This window comes from Sander vitreus, chromosome 7 (assembly GCF_031162955.1).
Source record: "Sander vitreus isolate 19-12246 chromosome 7, sanVit1, whole genome shotgun sequence".
NCBI lineage: Eukaryota > Metazoa > Chordata > Actinopteri > Perciformes > Percidae > Sander > Sander vitreus.
This window is the reverse complement of record NC_135861.1, coordinates 30,214,404-30,235,467: the sequence shown is the minus strand read 5'-3', so window position 1 is coordinate 30,235,467 and position 21,064 is coordinate 30,214,404. Positions and strand designations below refer to the sequence as shown.

Sequence of the window (21,064 nt, the reverse complement as noted above, 5' to 3'; positions counted from 1 at the left end):
CTATGACGTGTAACGTCAGACAGCCAAACACAGACATTATTAGAGCTTGGTAGAAGCATGCGGCGTGCTTATTGGCTCACTGACGCTGATGAGATTTACTCCTTAGGTATTGAAATTGGGTATTGAATGACGAGGCATTTTTAAAAAGTACTGAATTTGGTACCAAGCCCTAATTATATTTTATATTTTGAATTGTTACCTGCCACCAGAATTTTGTGTTTTCCTTGACATAAAGACATTTTCACCGTAAATTGGTCCCTAAAAATGTATCGGAATAAAAGAAACAAAGTTTTTGATGCTCCAAACTGTGATGCAGATATATGTTGTAAACATGCATTTTGTTTTGTAGTTGGCGAGTTTGCTAGCTTGCCAGCTAACAATCTGCTAGTTTGAGTGGTAACATCTGGTGCTGGGGGCCATCCCTCAACCACATGCAAAGGTTACTTGTTCTGTACGTTGCAGGGATCTTTTTCTCCAATCAAAAAGCAAGCGTTATACATGTGCAAAAACGCACTGGCCACTTCGGATAACGTGGCATCATTTGACTATAGAACACAGCACATTTTATAAACTCAGTCTTAATAAGACCAGCCGGTGTTCTCTTTGGATGCAGTCTAAAAGCCTGTTACATAAAAGCCAGTGCTGGCTTTTATGTAACAGACGGAGCTTGTTACTACAACAGAATAAATAGATATGGTTTGCTTGTAGCATCAATGTTGCTAGGCTAGTGAGTTATTATCTATGTAGTCTCGCTTTGCCAGACCATCCTCCACGGCGCGGCGGAAGAGAGTCTGGCCAGTCTACGCAGCATTCCGGGATGGGAGAAAAATGTGCTCTGGTTTATTGGCATTTCTTTAAACCAATCATAATCGTCATGGGCGGTGCTAAGCTCTGTACGGAGCCACTGCAAAATAGCCTTGGAAAGGAACTTGTTTTGGTGAAATCTTAAGTTTTCTGTTGCACGACTAAAACAACTTTTGAACGTACACGTTCCACCAAAACAAGTTCCTTCCCGAGGCTATTTTGAAGAGGCACCGGGGCTCCGTCCGGAGTTTAGCACCGCCCAAGACGATTGTGATTGGTTAAAAGAAATGCCAATAAACCAGAGCACATTTTTCCTCCCATCCCGGAATGCTGTGTGGACTAGCCAGACCTTCCTTCGCAGTGCTGCGCTAACGTGCAGATGTTTTACCCCATCGACCAATCGATTGGTTGAAGAGTAGGTAGAATTTCAGTCGACCAAGATTTTCTATGGTTGAATACAGCCCTAGAATGAATGCATCAGCTATTGGTGACTGGTGTAGTGGACTTTTTTTTGGACCAATTTATATGACCAAAGTGGCTTAATAATAACATTTATATATTTTCGGCATTAAAGTCGTAAGTCAAATGTAAAAATGTTGTGAAAAGTATAGAGAAGAGTATAGCTGTAGTGTGTTTGGCCTGATTTTGACTTATTTAGATTGACTCGACTTTGAACGCGATCTTGACACCTGAAGTCCCTCTAGGAATTTTACAGACTACAGTGAATGCAACAGTGATGTCACAAGTAACTTTAAAAGGAAAAAGTAAAATGTCCAGTGGTTGCTGTTCCCCATAGGACTACGAGTGCATACATTGTTTTCCAAAGCTTTGTAGAAGACTTAGGTGCGTGTATTCGGCGGGGCATCGGTTAAAAGCGGCATTCCTCAAGAAATTATGACGTTTTTCAATAACAAAAAAAGTATGCAATTTCCCGATTCATTTTCTCTTTGTGGGATTTTTTTCTCTTTTTGGTCATTTTTGTTTTCTTTGGGGTTACTTTGGGCCTCTGCGGACATTTGGCGTCTCTTAGTAGTCGGTTTGTGTCCCTTTGTGGTAGTTTTGGTCTCTTTTTCACATCATTTTGGACCGTTATTATTTCTATATCTTTGTCTAAAGCGTTGGAAAAGATAGAGCAGATAATAAATACATAATACTCAAAACTCTTAAAGACACAACTTGCTAAAGAATTCCACTGGGGACCAACTACAATCATTAGATCTGAGGAAAGTCTTTTAGTTACATTAATTCGGCTTCAGTGCTACCTAAAACGGCTCGGGTGCTGCACCTAAACCTTCTAATGGCAGGGAAAACCCTGGCATACGTTTTTGAAAACCCTAAACTCTGAGAGAGTTATGGCCTTGCTCTACCCATAGTACACAGAGAATTCAATCCAGATCCAAGTCTGTTCCATACAGATTCAGTGACCCATTAAAAAAAAGTTCCATCAGCTGATATTTGGGACAGTTAAGTCAAAGAAATAACTGTGCTTTCCTTTACTTTTCCTACAGTCTGTCTTTGTCGTTTCTGAGTTTCTATTGACCTTGGTGTACTTGATGGTATGTTTATGTATAAACTGACACAATGCTACTCCCACGGGTCCAGTAATAGTCTTGTTGTATACCTTGTCTTGTATTGCACAACCTTAGTAAAGGTATAACTTTTCCTATTCCTATTGGGATTCTTATATAATTCCTATTCATGACCATATAAGGTGTTGCCTCTGGTTACGCACTTTTAGGAGGAAGAGACACAGAAAAGCAGAAATGAATGTGTTGTGTTAATGTACACTTCATTTAAGGAGAGACGGTATTTTACAACTTCTTGTCCGTTCACTGTCAGTGTTTTCCCTTATTTCTTAATAAGCTTCAAGACAAAACTTGCTAATTATTAGATCTGAGACAAGTTATTTAGTAACATTCATTTCATTCATTCATTCATTTGGCTTAGGTGCTGCCTAAAACGGCTCGGGTGCTGCACCTAAACCTTCTAATGGCAGGGGACAACCCTGACTGTCTAGTACATGTCTTTTAATGAATCCTACTGGACAGCTGTGGGTGGAAGTATTATAGTCAGACAGAAAGCACGGCTCTTTTTGGTTTACTTCTCTGTTTTCTATGTGGTGTGTCCGTCCGAGCATGTGGAACGGCTGGCTATCAAATGTCAACATCCATCTCCTTTTTGTACTCGTGAATCCTCGCGTTTTAAGGTTCTCTTCTTGAAGCTAGTTCGAATTACACGCTGTTCTAAAAAGAAAAAGAAAACAAAGAATCCTCTTGAAAGAGAAGTGAGATTTGTTTGTAGGTGTCTCGGTGAGCTTCTTTGGTGCAAAACCTTTTTTCTCACGTGACTGAACTAGGGATCTATACCGATTATTAGTTGTTTATGGACCGGTATTTGGAACCGATATGCATTTACTGTACAGTAAAAATGAAAATCCTACAATATTACAACTCCAACACAGAAGTTTTGTTTAAATGCTTTAAGCCGTTATTTAAAAAAAAAAATGAAACTTTAAACTCATAAAAAAACATAAAAACATAAAAACACAACTATCTTCCCGAAGTTTTAACGTGCTAACAGTTTATTGCAGGTGTTGTAGACTGCTAACAGAGCTGTAGCGCAGCCAAAGTAGCGCACTTTCTAATAAATTAACTTGATTGGTTATCGGTCAAATAAAACACTGATACATATAATCTGCAAATTGCCAATTATCAGCCCCGATAATCGCCCAGGGCCGATAATTGGTCGATCCCTAGACTGAACAAAACCAAGCTGAAGGAGGAAAGGTTTGATTAAACAGCTACAGGCAGCCACATTTCTCCTCTATATGATCTGTCATTTATTTGGGAATTTTTACAGCTACGCCTGTTACAATTACATAATAGTCTAATTGTCAATTATTTATTTTTTTTTACACAATGGTCGTTTCTTTGTTTAACTGCAATAATTACTAACATTAGCTAAGGTCTTAAGGCATATGACTGGTCATTTTTTATTTTGTTTAGTTTAATATGACAAATTGTAATTGTATAAATGATTATTGGTGGGACTATATATTCTTAATATTATTTCAATTGTTAGTTGTTGGCACGTGAACATATATACGTTCGTAGCAACAAAAAAGACAAGGGGGGATACAGTTAGAAATTCATTGTTCATTGTTATTCATGATAACAAAGAGGTGTGGTTGACTTGGTTATTACATTATCTGGGTCACATGACAGGGATATATAACCAAAAGATGTATCCTGGGATTCATTCAAAACTTTAATTTGTTTAAAAAAGTACTAACTTAATGAATATTTTTTTAAATTGGACTGAAAGAGACAATTATGTTGTCAATTGCAATCATTTCTGAGACAGTTCAGCAGTTGGATACCGCGTCACCATGGAAAACAGGATCATCAAATCAGATCTTAGAAAAAGAAAATGTGTAGGTAATTTTAGGGGGTGCCAACCCTGGATTAAGAAACACAACCCACATGGACAGACCAGGGTTTCCCCCAGGAAAGTTGTTTAGCCCGGTGGCATACGTGTGTCTTTTTTGATGAGGGCCCGGCTGGGGCCGGTCACAGACAGATGGCAGCGTTAATGAAGCGCCCAATAGTTTCTGTGATAACAGAATCATGGACGAAATCGCAAAATTCAGAATTTAAAAAAGCTGAATACAGATTCCATAGGACTCTACATTAAGTCAGTGCTAAAAGCTAACTGGAATTACAACAATTTGAATATGTCTAAGTTTACAGTGGGAATTTAGGCCCGGTGGGCCACCAGGCTGGCAAAACACGGGGGGACCCTGCACACTTATACCTGATAGTTTTTTTCCTCCTTCCTGTTGCCAGTTGGTACACACTTCCTCTTCGTGTGTCTTTCTTCATTGTCTGTTGCTTGCTTCCTCTTTTTTTTTTTTTTTTTTTTTTAAAGTTGGTCATCATCGCCTTCTCTTCCTCTGTCTTTCTCTCTCTCGCACGTGCTACTTCTGTCTCCCCCGTTTCTTTTTGTCCACATTTACTGTAGTGATATGTGTTTTTGTCTGTGTATGTGGTTGCCAGTCTGTGAGGTGTGTGGTTTTTTATCATCATCACTCTTTTTCTTTTACCTTTTATTCAGATTGAGTTTCAGAGTCTTTTTAACAAGGGGGCCCTGGCCAAGACAGCAGCATAAAGAGTTCCACATTAAAGAACAAACAGCAGACTAAAAATCATGGCCGATTTTCGACCCTGTTTAAGGGGGCTCAAGCTCCCCTAAATTTCATCTCAGCCCCCCTAAAAATTATAATAATAAACTAGAACTGCACGCAGTTATGACGGGGCCCAAGCCACCCACGGCAGTCGCCCCAGACGCCCCGTGGAGCGCGCGAAAGCGGAACCTGAAGCCGGGCGGCGGGGAGGCAAACGTCGGTATAGGTGTAGGCCACGCCCACTTTGACCCCTCAGTACCGCACTCTAGGGTTGGCCTCAGGAGTGGCCCTAGATGGTACCCAACAATTCTTGTAAAAATTGGATGAGCGGTTCTTGAGATATAAACTTTTTGTACTTGTAGCGCCCCCTAGTGACCAATTTTTGTAAAACGTGTGGGGGACATTCAGAGGGTCATGTCAAACAAGAATCTAAAGTTTGGCGTTGATGGCATTTATTTTGGCCGAGATATGGCAAAGTTGGTGCACAGTTAGCTACACAAATTTCTTTGTGCGTAATATGCGCAATTTTTATGCTATCAAAATTATTTTTATTAACTTTTTGTCAGGTCGGTCTGGAGATGCTACATGCAAAATTTCGTGCCAATCGGTTGCACGGTCTAGGAGGAGTTCGAAAAAGAAAGAAATAAATCGCGATTTTTCACGCATAAAAGTTTAGGCGGAAATGGGCGTGGCCTATATCACGTGATTCAGTTGGATCCAGGGAACACGTGGATGTATGGTTTTTGAATGTACGGTGTACAGTGTGGGAGTTATAGGGCCACCTAGTGGTGGAAGTGGGTGAATTGTTGCGCCTGAGGTCGTTGCAGAGTTTGGGACCAGTCCTGAAAATGGCAACCCCCCCCCCACACCCTGTACGGTTTAGGCTGTAGTTGGAGTTTTAGGCGGAGAAGAATAATGAAGAAGAAGAAAAACAATAGGGTTCCACAGCCCTGCTGTGCGAACGGCGTAGCTTTGCTACGCCGTTCGCACAGCTGAGTCTCTATCTAATCAGCAGAGGGAGAGCAGGAGTGCGGTTGTGAAGTTTAACGTTGCTAGTCCCCAGAGAAGAAGTTGGTAGTTTCATGACGCAGATCAAATTGAAACGTAAGAAACTAAAATTGCTGAATGTTAGAACATTGTGTCAAATTGGTCGTTATTACTGTGACTTATAAAGTGTCAGGTTTAGTTCCATCATAGTGTTAATATGAAGAAAAAAAACGTCGGAGCTGACCCCCTAAAGGTCTGATCCTAGAATCTCCCCTGCTTAAAACAAAACAGCAAATTACATAAAACAAGGAATGATCAGTGTTCAGTAACAGATCATGTACATTGAGTGGTCAAATAGCTGTTTTTAATCTTCTGTGCTAATGAAATACACTAGTTCAGTCTTTGTTGGTGGTTTGATGTTTTAAGTGGATAAAAATCCACACAAAAAAAGCATTCCTATGTCATCACTGATGTCAGATGAAAACCTTAGATCTCACGAATGTCGAATGTTTGTCCAGGAATCGTATTTTTAGTTTGACCACCACTGTGAAATGAAAGCTGAAAGATTGTTAAATCCTTGTTAAATCTCAGGCTCTAACAATTACTTTCATTATTGATTTATCGGCTAATTAGTTATATAACATGTCCTCATAAAATGCCCATCCTCATTTTTTTCAGAAGCCCAATGTGATCAAATAGTTTTTGTCTATTACAACCTGGAACCAGGGAACTGATGAAATGTTCATGAAATTTGACTTCAATGACTTCTATAACGTAAATTGATCAAAACAAAAGGTGTCAGAGTATTGCGTAATGAGTGTGCAACATGGAAGATTATTCTTCTTTCTCGGCTAAATGAAAATCTTAACATTCACTTTTTTTGCCCAGATGAAGTTATTTTGATGTCATGTGTGGTCACTGACTGAGAACCGTGGATAACAGGAGGGTTAAGCCCCAGTCCGGTCCAATATGAACTGGTTTGGTCCAATGTTATACAATGATCCAAAGGTGTTGTAGCCCAAATTTGGTCTAGTATTCACCGGGGATATTGCCCTGGTTTGGTCCAATGCGACTGGGTGTTAAAGCCTTGAATTGGTCCAATAATATATAATGTTAAGCCCTGTTTTGTTTGAATATTTGGTGGTGATTTAGTCTTGGTTTGGTCAAGTATCCACTGGAGTTTTATTGTGTTTAAGCCTTGGCTTGTTGAATATTTACTGGTCATTTTGCCTTAGTTTGGTCCAGTATTTGTTGGTGTTTTAGCCTCGGTTTGTCCATTATCCAATGGTGTTTAGCCCTGTGTTGATCCAGTTGTTACTGTAATAGTGTTTTAGTCAGGGATGCACAGATGCAACTTTTCCTCTCCCGATACCAATACGGGAATTCAGTTTATCTGCCAATACTAAGTACCGATCCGGTACCAGGGACTTCTTTTGCCCAATCTGTATACCTCACTGCATGGAACTCATTGGAATCATTTTTATGTACGGTATCATGAAGCCGGGGACTAAGAGACTGAGTCGGCAGCCAAGTGACTTTATCATTTTGAAACACAGAATGTTGTAATGAAGTCATGTTGTATGTCATGTCATGGCTAATGTTAATATTTATCATTTGCTATAATGGAGTTTTAATGTGTCAATGCAACCCGTGTCATCTTTGAAGTAGCAGTGACTTAGCATGATGTACCAGGAGAAGACTTTCTGTTGCTCTTGATTAAATCATCGTGTGAGGACATCCTCAGAGTGTTTGCATGAAAGAAGTTCATGGAAACCCAAACTGATTAACTTTATCTTTATTAACGTTATCTCTTCTAACTAGGGTGACCAGACGTCCCGGTTTGACTGGGACAGTCCCGATTCTGAGTTGCGTGTCCCGAGTCCCGACAAAAGCCTGTCGGGACGCTAAAATCTCCCGGTTTACACCAACCGCTATGAAATTGCCCCGGTTGTCAGCGATTACATAGCCGACGTGGTCTTATTATAGCCCGACCATTAACTAAACCCACGTAGAAGGACTAATAAAGCGTCCAGCGTATGATCTTAACAATGTGTGTGTGTGTGTGTGTGTAGGTCAATCGTAGTGGTCTGCGTCTGCATAATCTGTGCAGCCGGCGTTACAATGTAAACATTGTCGCAATGCCTCTTCTCATCTGTGTCGTTTTAACCAGTCCCTCCAGGTCCCCTGGAAAGTCAGCGGACGAGCGCTGGGTGGAGATGTCAAGCCCATTTCAAAAGCAGGGAGATTCCGTTCAAAAATGTAGGTCTCCTTTGTCAGTTTGCCATGTGTCTACCGGGCACAAAGGCTCCCGTTGAGGGGATCTTTTCGCTCATGAACAACACATGGACTGACGAGAGGAACCGCATGACCATTCCCACGTTAAAGACGCTACTCGTCACACGGGCCAGTTTTTCTGACACCTGGGCGCAATTTCACAGTAGACTTTCAGCCAACAAATTGATTCTTGAGAAAATTCACTCCTCTAACAAATACTGTTTACAGAATGAATGTTTCCAATAGGGATGCTTTTTGCTCTATCAAATGAGATTACATGTGTGTGTGTGTTGTTGGTCAGAATAACACTGGTAACACTTTACAGTGAGGGTACATGACTTATCATTAATTCATGCATGAATTAATTGATGTAGGCCTATGTACTTATGCATTATGTAATTAATGATTTATGTGTTACTGCATTCCTTAATATCCCATTAATCATCAGGAATTGACGTGTTCATAGTCTGTCATTCGTTACCTCATACATGAACAACACAACTAAAGCATTAGGTACGTGGGCACATCATTATGAATTATGATTTATTAAGCATGATCGATTATGTATTTTTCTGCAAAAGAATGTGGTCATCACTGCGCAAATTCTGATTTGAACACAACTTGTGCATAATGGTGTAGCCACCTTACCTAACGCTTTAGTTGATGTGTTGTTCACGCATGAGGTCATGAATGAGAGGCTATGAACTCATGTCAATTCCTGATGATTCATAAGATATAAAGGAATGAAGTAATGCAGAAATCATGAATTAATTCATGCATGAATTCATAATTCATGTACCCTTACCGTAAAGTGTTACCATAACTTTAGTTCAAGCCTGTGGCAGCAGTTCCAAATAATTCGTTTGTTGCCATGCAATGAAAAATACCTTTTCACAAAGTTTTTCACTAGTTCAGTGGGTGCGTTTTCCAAAAGAATGCTTTAATTCTGAAAAATAAACTCACTCAATGTCTTTTAATATTATTTCTTAGATATGTAGGCTACATACCAAGACAATGCATGAATATTAACTGAAATACCCCATTATTTTGTGAACTATGTGTGCTGTTGGCAAAATTGTGCGCAATCTGTCTGTGTCTATGTCTGACCTGGGCTGGCACTTAAAAAGCGTGTGCGTGCACGAGCACTACGGTCATGCGCAAAGTGTCCAGGGTTTTAGTTCCGGGAAATCTGGTCACCCTATCTTTAACTGAACTTTTGGAAATTGAAACTCAGTTGATTATCCGTTTTTTTTTTTTATATGTGCCCTTCTCAGAGTTTTTGTGTAATAGACGGAGGATCCACCATTAATGGAAGATCCTTAAGGTGACAGGTGAATGATTGGTACACACACACACACACACACACACACACACACACACACACACACACACACACACACACACTCACTATGGCCTGTTTTTCTCTCCTCGTGTTTGTGTATGTATGTGTGTGTGTGCTACTGCCTGTGTACACCTGTGTTTTCGTGGTACCTGGATGTTGGTACATTTTGTGGGTGATACTGTGTGTGTGTGTGTGTGTGTGTGTGTGTGTGTGTGTGTGTGTGTTTTATATTCGTTTAAATTGTGTTTTTGGATGATGACTGCATGTTCTTGTGGGATTTCACACACTCATGTTTGACTGTGTATGTTTTTGTGATGCATTTGTATTGTACTTGTGTGTGCTATGGTGTGGCATTTTGCATGAATGCATGTTTGCTTCTACATTTGTGCATTCCTGTGTGTGTGTGTGTGTGTGTGTGTGTGTGTGTGTGTGTGTGTGTGTGTGTGTGTGTGTGTGTGTGTGTGTGTGTGTGTGTGTGTGTGTGTGTGTGTGTGTGTGTGTGTGCATATGTGTGTGTATTTATAAAGGAGAGGTCCGAGGCAGAAGGGGGGATGACATGCATGTGTCCGGCCCGCTAACATCGCTGACGACTCACACACTAACCGACTGCCCGCCCTCGCGACATGACGGACGTACTGGTAAACCAACTGCACCTCTTCCTCTCTCTGTCTCCCAGATCACCCTTTTCTTGCTTTTCCTTTCTGTTTTCACCTTCTTTATGTGTTTGTAACTGAAACGCCTGCTAGCAAAGGAGCAGGCTAACGGGAATAACAGAAAAATGCGGCTGTTCCCAGCACAGCATATGTAGCGGGTGTGTACTCTGTCTCTCTCTTGCGTTGTGTTGTGTTACAGACGAAGCCGTCACTCTTCGTTGGCTATCACAGCCGTTTATTCTGATAAATAGATGAATAGTGTTTCACAATCACATTCGTCGCTACAAAGAGCTCCAGTTAGCACGAAACAGGCTACTGCAGACTGGTTAACAGTAGCCTATTACACATGACATTAACAAAATACCAGTATGAAATCACAAAAGTAGACAACTGTACCTGATAAATAGCAGAATAGTGTTTCACAATCACGTTCATCGCTATAAAGAGCTCCAGTTAGCCAATTGAAAACAGAAATTATTCAGTTTACTGTTGCCACGGTTGTATCATAAAAGTTAGGTTATCAAGCTAGGCCCGAACCAGACTAGCAAGCTAGCACAACATGGTGAACTTTTTCATTTAAGCTAAAACAAAACAAAAATGGTCTCTAATGTAAAATTAGAGACCTCCCGTGTGGATATACTGCATGCATACTAACATATTATCACAATGAACACATTTACCTAGCTATAACAGTGGAGCCTAAAGTCTGCAGAATAGCACCAATACATGGCGCTCGTGTTACAGACACAACAGTTCATATGGAAACTACTAGCCAAATGAAAAGTTACCATTTAATGGCAAGTGGAATTATAACTCCGCTACACATACTGCAGCAAACTTGTATCCTTGCTGTTCTAGCTAATCCATCTAGCTGGTAGGGTTTATCCCGAACAAGTAAATATTGGGTAGATCTACCGACACTGATCAGATCAGATAGATAGATAGGTAGATACTTTATTCATCCCGGTCCTGGTTCCAAAACTTTGCGTTCATTAGCTTAAATCATTATGATATTGACATGAGGCACTGTGCTAGAGAGAAGAGGTATTATTCTGCAGTTACAGAACCACAGAAACAACCTGGTAGTGCAGTGGCGTTAAAGTGCGACGGTTCTTCCCTCACAAAGGATCTACCAATATCAACCCAACTGGTTTGCAGATAACTCACAAACCCGATAATAGGCTAGTTCAGTTTTGGCCATCAAGCTGATTTGACTAACTAAATAAAAACATGACAGGAGCCGGCCTACGTCCTGAGGTGACCAACCGGGCGTGCCTTGCCGCATCTCAGAAACGGTTGAAGTCAATTTGGTAAAAGTTGGTATTATTTCGATAAACTGTCCATAGAACGTGACTCACAGTTGTCTTTCTGTTTATTAGCATTTTGAATTGCATTATGGCACCAAGCGTCACATGGTTAAAAAAAGCCTTGAAAGCGTCAAAATAAGCATCAAACGTCACAGCGTAACAAATCGTCAAAAGCCTAAAAAAAGAATTGAAAAAACTTTAAACTAATGAAGAACAGATTTCATTTCAGAAGTTAACTAACTGAGCAGCTTTTAATGAGAGAATTTTAAATAACAGTAAATATCAATGTGAAAAACTGTATTTTTGCTGAAGCTACACACAAACCTTCAGTTTGTAATTACGGGTAATGAGCTGCTAGAACCTTTTCTGTTATTTTACAGATTGATTTCTTAGAGTGTAGAACGAATATTATAACAGTAATGAGTCTCGCTCATGTCTTCCATCGTTGCCGCTGGTAGATGTGAAATGCATCCTACAATGCATGTGTACCCCGAGTCCACACACTCGAGTCAGCACCCAAAGCATCATGGAAAAAAATGGGTGCAGCAAGAAGATTCCTGGACATTTGGACTGTATTTGGCCAAATGTGGATTGAACAGAACTTGAAACAGTAGTCGGATCGTGACTGAGGACATTTCAAGTGTCCAGGAGAACACAAAGGATGCAGTTTGAGAGGCTCAGTGTCACAGGTGTAGCTGAACGCCCAGCGGACTGGGCCAATAAGTGTCTTTTTTTAGCAACTTAACTGAATTTCAGTATAAAAAGAAAGAGATGCAACAAAATTTAAGCAAACAATATAAAGACTGTCTCTTTTGCCACTAACTTTGATTTAGTTAAAGGGATATTTCACCGTTGGAAAGATGAATATATCTTTAAATTGGGTCACTTATGTAGTAGAAATGTGAATTTGGCTTCTAGGCCAAGAAAAGCTCGAAAATGTGTTTTTGGCTCATGTGGATGAAAGACACCAAATCCCAGAATGCACTTGCTTCGCTGCTTTAGAGTCCACTCCCAAGCCACGCCTACCGTTTACAGACAGACAGTGAGACAGTCAACTCAACTTTAGTGTGTTTTATTGTCATTTCAACCATATACACGAAACAACGTTTCACCATGGCTCAAGTGGTTACACATTTAAAATATATAAAAACGACATTATATGAAAACGACATACGAAACAGGCTACATTTAGTGCACACACATTATAGGCTCCGTAAAGTTCAGCTAACGCATACTAGCATTAGCGCTTGGTGGGCTGTAAACACTGAGTATAAACACACCCGTATATTTGCGTGGAATGTAGAATGGTCGGCAATTAACAGTCACAAACTCCACCAGCAGTTAGCAGTTAGTTGGATACAAGCAAACCATTTCTGCGCCAGTCCGTGTTAACACAGCCCACCTCCACTAGTCTTACCCGGCGACAGAGCAGCCGGCCTGGTAGCTGGATAGTCCACTACACTGTTGTTCAGCCATGTTTCCACAACAACAAAAACACAGCAGTCTCTGAACTCGCGTTGGGAGTTTCGTTGAAGTTGGATGTAGTCCAGTTTGTTGTCTAATGAGCGGACACTTGCAAGCAGGATTGATGGAACAGGTGGCCGGCTAGCGTTAGCTTCCCACCTAGCTCACCTCGAACTCCTGCACACCACTGTCGAGGTCCCCTTCCCCGGCTAGGGGCATCGGGCGGCACCGCAGGCTGAGGTGCTGGTCTCCGTAGCAGGCGAAGCTCGCGTAGTGTGTCGAGTATTCTGTCTGTAATAAAGTGTCCTGCATGTTCTCCGATCTGTACCAATGTATCCCGGTGGTACACACGTGCGATAGTTTGAATGCACATAATGAACGTTTTCTGGCTGACACTCGTTTTGCTTCGGCAAGCTTCAGGTAAAGACGACGGGTGAGCGGGTTGAAAACATGCGGAAGTAGCTCCTACTACTGGCTGTAGTCCATTGCCTCTGGGCAAAAAATCTTCCGATGACGCAAAAATCCTTGTTTTCCGTCATCGGAAGATTTTTTTCCAGACCCACAATACAGAGATCTCTCGTCTCAGGGGGGGGGAAGCACGGTCATTCGAAAATACTACCGTGTTTCTACTGATACAAAGCTTAATGCTAAATCAGTGAAGTATCCCTTTTTATTAGCTAAATCGAACAAGTGTATTTGTAACTTTTAAATATTGATATCGGTATCACCCTGAAAAATCCAGTACCGGTTGGGCTCTACTCTACCTTCTTACCCCTCCTCTCGATCCTTCTCCTAAATCAAACTGTCTGTTTGTTTCCATTATATCTGCTTGTCATTTGCCTTTTTGCTTTTTCTCTTACTTTTTCTCTCGCTCTCTCCCTTACTTGTTTTCTTCTCTCTCACTCTCTCCCTTACCTTCTTATCTCTCACTCTCTCCCATTCCACCCATTCCCTCTCTCTCACTATCGCTGCCTCTCAGCCACTTCCCCTCTTCATGTCCCCCTCTCTCCTTCTCTAGGTTTTCCTCCGACTCCACCAAATTCCTTCACTCTCTCAACTCACTCTCGCCCTCCCTCTCTCATCTTTCCTATTCTGCTTTTTCTTTATGCAAGGATACTGTTAAGGTAACTACATACACGCTGGTTATGAAGTACACGTTGTCCATCCGTGATGTGATGAAAGACCAATGTAATGGCCAGGGTTAATGTCACGGTTTCTTCTGATGTTAGTGGAGGCAGTCTTTACGTCGGGCAGCCCAGCTGAGCTACGATACACGGGGGAGGGGGAAACCCTCTGTATAGATTGTGTGTATAGATGGCTGTTCCCGCGAGAGTAGTTTGAGTAGTACGTTGCTACAGCAAAGTGTTCACAGACCGTCACACATACACTACGTGGTACAGACCAAAGGTGTGTGGGCACTATGGCTGCACTTTATGAGGAAAATATCTAATTGCGGTTATTTTCATTGATATTGTGAGTCACGAGTCACTATATCGGAGGTGATCATTTTTGTATCATATTATTGTGTGATTTTTTTTTTTTGCGAGGATCTGTACCAAACAAAGATTTCTTTCTGTAGGATAGGATTTGTAGTCCGGGATGTTTCTACAGCAACACAATACTTCATTCAGAATTGTTGGACACATCGTTAGCCTTTAACAAATATTTTGTGTTTGTGATTAATTGTGCAGCCCTACATTACACCCACACAGTTTCCCCCAGGAAATTGGTAAGTGGAGGTGGTAAACGCATGCAGGATTAGGGGGATCAGTTCTGGCTCGCAGTCAGACTTCCAGTTCATCCTAAAGGTGTTGATGATAGGGATGAAGTAGAGGGTCTGTGCAGGCCAGTCCCTGGGCCAATCCCTCCACACCAAACTGGGAAAACCATTTAATAATGAACTTGGCTTTGTGCGTGAGGGCATTATGCATTTAAAACAGAAAAAGGGTCTTCCCCAAACTGTTGCCACAAAGTTTAAAGCACGCTGTCTATAATATCACTGTATTATGAAGCATTCAGACTTACCTTCTTTGACGGTGCCTACTTATGGCTATGTAATGTGCACCTTAATTCAATCAGAGGAAAGCAAGAACACAGCAAAGCTTCTCTGGGCAGTCCTGCGAACAGCTGGCCTCTTTACTGCTCTTCCCATCAAAGAATAAGGAGAGAGACAGGGCAGAGCTGTGAAGACACGTTCCTACATCTCATCCTTGGATGCCTGGGGCATTTATGCAGCTCGAGGGACACAGTCAGATTTCTAAAGTTTGGTGTTGTTGTGAAAAAGAGAGATGTTGACAAGTCTAGACGGGACTCAAGTGGTGTCCAAGTTTAGAGGAAGACGGAATGTAAACGTTGGGTTTAGCAGCTTTTCCCTTTAAGCCATCAGGGCATGAATAGGCCCACGCACTCATGTAGGGTGTGTGTGTGTGTGTGTGTGTGTGTGTGTGTGTGTGTGTGTGTGTGTGTGTGGACACCAGGTCTGATTCATCAAGTTTCAGAAAGAAACCAAGAAGCCCTGTGTGTCACAATACCTCTGACTCTGTTTCCTGCTTCTCGCTCGCTCTCTCTCTCTCTCTCTCTCTCCCCATCTTTTCCTGTTGCATTGAACTGCCTTTCGTCTCTCTCTTCCTCCTTTACTGGAGTGAAGGCGTGTTGATTGATGGAAACGTCGCGGCTATTAGCCAACAAGCGAGAGAAAAAGCAGGAGCCGTTTGTTCTTTGACTCAGTCGTCCGCCGTGGATCCACCATTGAATCGTCTCGTCTCTGGTGAGCGCTGCTTCTGCTGCTGTTGAGTGCTTTCTGTGTGCTGCCAGTTTAACATGCCACTTATTGAACAGGGTTTGCTTGTTTTGTACGCCCTTACAAGTTGTGCCTTCATAGCTCAACAGGTAAAGCAAGGCAGTACCGGGTTTAGTGGTTTGATTCCCTCTCTGGCTGCCCGTGCAGTGGATAAGAGTGTGGATTTCACTTCATTGCTCAAATCTAGGTGATTTACCAGCACCCATTCTCTGTTGTCTCTCTGAGGAAATGCTTTCAACACCCTGTTAGATGAACGTGAAAATGCATCGTCATCAAACTTTTAACAAGGCTGCTTGTCTCAGTTCCTGTAAAGTGAACATCCTGGGGATATGCAGTTTTGCATAATGTTGCCTGATAAACGAGAAATAACCTGCATATTTTACACGTTGGGTTTCACACTTTGCGGGCAGGCATCGGCTTTCTTTTTGATTATTTTTGGGGTATGTTTGCCTTTTATCACCAGGAAAGCATGAGAAGGGAGAGAGACATGCAGGAAACCTGCCGCAGGTCGGATTCGAACCCTTCACCTCTGCGTCGAGGAATAAACCTCTTTTAAATCGCCAAATATTTGTATCGATATCGGCCTTATCGGTCAGGCTCTAGTCATGGCCATGCCAGCAGGGAGTTTTGGATGCTCCAACATCTGAGATTGAACAGTCACATTTGACAGCTTTGCAAAAAATGAAAAAAGTAACATTATTTTCATGTTTAACTCTGCCTATTGTAAGGCTGAAGCGAAACTTATTTTCCTTATTAACTAATCTTTCGATTTTCGACATTAATCAAAGACTTTTATTTGGTCTTTAAAAAAGTTACCAAAACAAATATCTTGTCTGTACAACCAACAGTCTAAAGCCCAGAGGTAGTTTTATGTTTCCCGTTTTAAACCTTCAGCTGAGGCTCTTTTCCAGAGGTACTAACAGAGAACAGGTAGAGCAGAAAGTGTGGCTGTTGATGGACACATACTGTCCACACACACACACACACACACACACACACACACACACACACACACACACACACACACACACACACACACACACACACACACGCACCGTTTAAAGCACACGCGTCAAACTCAAGGCCCGCGGGCCAAATCCGGCCCCTTGCAGATTATGATCCGGCCCGCATATCAATTTAGGTTCACAATAGATTTTGGCCCGCTTAGTTGTGCGCCAAAACCAAAAACATGGGAACGTTTTTTGTTTTAACTGCAGTTACGTGACACTCAAAGCAGAATTTGGCAGATTTGCTGACTTTGAGATTCAGAAATTCCTTCATATTTAGGCAGAAACATTGTTGGTAAAAAAAAAAATTAAAAAAAATCAGTGTTTTGCTTGATTTGCTAAATTCTATGATGGCTAAGAAACATTTTTGCTGACTTTTGTAGGGCTTTATGTCGACAAAAATGCAACACAAAACATAAAAGATTTCGGTAAATGCGACAAAAATGTCAAAGAAGTCCGACAATTTAAATAAAAAGGTCACATCAACGTCTGAGAAAGCCATAAAGAAGTCGGAAAACAACATACAATAATGACTACAGTGCTACAGCGATGTCAAAAAGCATCGACATGCAGTAAGACAGTCAAAGATATTTTACTTTTTCAATGAAACAAAAGCATGTCAGTAACCTTTACATGTCTGGCCCTTGATGTGATTCTCTTTTTCCAGTGTGGCCCTTAGTGAAAATGAATTTGACACTCCTGGTTTAAAGGGTTAATGGGATAGCAACATCATCTTGTTCAGTGCAGGGAGATCCACTCTAAATGGGCGTGTTGCAGCTTGTATGGTTGTAGTTGTGTGTGTGTGTGTGTGCATGTGTGACTATAAGTGGACATGTTGCGATTGTGTGCGCATAACTGTGTGTTTGTTTACTGTAACTTTGAATGCATGTGTGAGCAGTTGTAGCTTGATTGTGTGTGTGTGTGTGTGTGTGTGTGTGTGTGTGTGTGTGTGTGTGTGTTTAGACAGGCTTGTCCATATGACGAGGGGAGATGAATTGGGGAGCTGATATGGTTTGTCGGTGCAGCCCTCTGGTGAAAAACCCTGATTCTGTCACCACAGAGCGCTGTTAGGCTGGATTTATAGACCCACTTACTGTGTGTGTGCAAGTGTGTGTGTGTGTGTTAAACAGTGCATTAGCAAAGCTTTAGCGGTGTTTAACATGTCAGGGCAGGAGCTTCAAGCTACTTTTCTCCATAAAACATTTCTCCGTCTTACTGCACTAGATCTGGGGTGTGACTCACTAAAACCCATGGCTTTTCCCTAGGGCTTTTTAGGGCGCTCAGGTGCATATGCTCATTTGCACATTGGTGACGTCATCATCGAGCTTGGTGGTTGTCGGGTGCAGCCGGAGACTGTATAAAATAGATCGCAGCGAGGGAACGATCACTCAAGCAAAACTTGGAGGAGTGCCTTGTAAACCTGTGCAGAAGCTGTCGCTAGCTCCGTGGCTAACCCCCTTCACTTCAACCAGCAGGTAGCAAGCAAGACAAACACACCTGCCTCTTTCTTTTTCTCTGTCTCTATCCATCACAAACTGGCTAACGTGTGGGCTGCAGCTCAAACCGTCATGCAGCACCTGCATCTGTGCAGAAGACAACGTGCTTAGGCAGCACGCAAAAACACTTAGCAGTGTGCCTAAGCTGTATGAGGGCAGTCCACCTGTACTGTTTGTAAGACTTACTAGGGTTGTACACATTTAGCTCTGATTGACATCACGCAGCCTTCAAAGCAGCAAAGTTAACACTGACCAGAGCAGAAACACACTGGAAACACAAGTCTGTTTAAAGTGAGTAAATCTACTTCATAGATGGAAGCAGTGGTGAAGGTAACTCAAGGAACTACAGCTGGGACTTTAGTGAAAATTTTTTAATAGATGATTAATTGTTACAGTTCTTTTTTCCCCAAAGAAAAATGGCAAATATTGTCTGGTTCCAGCATCTCTGATGAAAACCTCTGCTGCTTTTCTGTGTTTAACAAAAAAACAAACAATCAACATATTTGGGTTTTTGGAAAATAAGACGTTTGCGAATGGTTTTCAGTGATTGACCTAAAAAGATAATAACAGGGTGTATGCTAAAAAACTGTTTTTGTGTTGTGTTTCGTGCTGTGGCGTAATTTAGTCCCACCATACATGTTTGAATATCAAAGCTTGAAGTCTCCTTTTTAGCATGTGTGTTTGTGTGTGTGCTTATAAGATAAATACATGCATTTTGAGACTAGTGTATGTCCTGACACCAAGACGTGTTCTCCAAACCCCTGCCATGCAGTTGTTACAGCAGTCTGACCTGAAATTGCCATTATTATGGTTATATAATCCATTCAACTTTACACTTTCTGCGATTTGTTTAAATCATTTTTCATGTTAAAATAGCAGTTTACAGTTCAGCTGTTTGGCAAGACATTGCTTTTTAGATTAAACGTGGTCGTTCAACAATGGGTTTAATCTGATGCGCAGAAAGAATCAAAGCAGTATGGCTGTTTGCAGAGCAGCATTCAACAGCCAGACATAGAACAATAAATAACATAAGTTTAAAGTTTACAGCTTTACTTTACCTATTTCATTTCATTTGGAGAATAAAGACAGTGTTGACAGTTGAGGATCCCCTCCTTTCCTCAGCATGTGTCTTGTGTCCTCGATAACCCCGATTGCAGAGTGAACTCTGTACTCCCAGTATTCAGCAACAAAAAAAACAAAAAAAATGCTGTTTTAGGATTTTATAGTGTAAAACATTAAACCTCAAACCCACACAGACAAGCACCAGCAGCTGTAAACAGAAAACAGCACTGGTTAGCTGCAGGTGGTACATGTATCAGCATTACAGATGCTTTTACCTTCCATTGTCTGTAGACAGCGCACGTTGCTATATCTACAACTGCTGCTCTCTGTTAATCTACAAAGATCACATTTTGTTCTGGGAGTCCTCAGCATGAACATACTCATTAAATCCATAACAACCAATTATTGATTTTATAAGTGTTGATAAGCAGGGGTTAAAGTAATAATAATAATAATTACAGCTGCAAGCAGCGATGAACAGGCCCTTGCCCGTTGCCCCGTTGGTACTGGCGGACACTGCAAATCGTTACCAATGAAAAGGGAACTCTCTGCTGAGTTCAATGATACTTCACATAATAGTGTACAAGAAATGGGTCATTAGTTATTAAAGGGGGAGTGGGTTAAGCATTAGGGGCAGGGCAAACCGTCAACAATTAAAAAGGAACTCTTTGCTGAGTTCAATGATACCTCTCACAAGAGTCTACCTTAAACGGTTCACAAGTTATGAAAGGGGCGTGGTCTGTGTACATGGGTGTGGTTAGAGTATAGGGGGCGGCTGAATATCACATGTGTATGTAAATCGGAATAACTTTTGCCAAGATACAACCGTCCTGTTTCGACACCCACCTACAGGAAGTTGGTCCTCCATAACTTGCGCATTGTTTTAGCTATCAAAATTCTTTTGATAACTTCTTGTCATGAGGGTCCTCCGAATCTATATGCAAGTTTTCATTCCAATCGGACTCACGCCCCAGGAGCAGTTAGACAAAGTAGGTTTCCTATATATCGATATTTTGCTGATTATTTCAAAAAAAAAACATTAAAACAGTGCCATCTAATGGCCGATTGCCGCCAAGTTTGGCACAGATGCTAAACCGTCCATGAGGAACAACTTTGTCAAGTTTTGGGTCAATCGGAATAATTGTTGCCAAGATAACGCAACTTCCCTTTTAAACAGGAAGTTGCTATAAGTTGCACATTTTTTCAATTATCAAAATTCTTTGGCTAACTGTTCGTCATGAGGGTCAACAGATACTACCTGCAAAGATTCAAGAAGATTGAAATCAAGGCCTAGGACAAGTTCGAAAGAATGTAAAACACATGAAAAATGAGCTAATGAAGGTAAATGGGAAATATGTCCGCAATGATTAGAGCAATATGTGTATTAAATCTGGTAAAGATCGGAGCATCTATGTCCAAGTTAAGGCCTTCCACGCATTAGGGGGCGCTATGGAGCCCACTTAGAGGTTTGGGGCCAAATCGCTGTAGTGTTCCCAGGTGTTTATGTGGGCGCTAATATTTGTGAGTTTTCGTATATATTGAGGCCGTCAAAAATGTGCCCAAGGGCTAAAACCATTTAGGGGGCGCTATAGAGCAACCATACCACTCCCAAGCCTAAATGTGAATTCAGATGAAAGACTTTACTATTCTGCACATGGCTGCAACATTTTGAGAGTTTTCGTGCA

At 41.5% G+C, this 21,064-nt stretch overlaps 1 protein-coding gene across 6 annotated transcripts in view; it reads left to right on the top strand.

Annotated features, from left to right (window-relative positions):
* Nucleotides 1-21,064, top strand: part of rgs19 (regulator of G protein signaling 19) — a 66,898-nt gene that overhangs the window by 2,522 nt on the left and 43,312 nt on the right. The window contains exons 1-2 of one of the 6 annotated variants that reach the window (XM_078255912.1): nucleotides 15,583-15,781; nucleotides 18,097-18,296. The exons of 2 other annotated variants lie outside the window; for them this stretch is intronic. Coding sequence is in view for 1 of the 4 variants with exons in the window: in XM_078255908.1 (XP_078112034.1) it covers nucleotides 10,214-10,228 (15 nt within the window). In the remaining 3 variants the exon portion in view is untranslated. Of the gene's footprint in view, nucleotides 1-10,117; nucleotides 10,229-15,582; nucleotides 15,782-18,086; nucleotides 18,297-21,064 lie in introns of those variants that run through there. 3 more of the 6 variants (XM_078255909.1, XM_078255908.1, XM_078255911.1) reach the window with 3 other exon arrangements.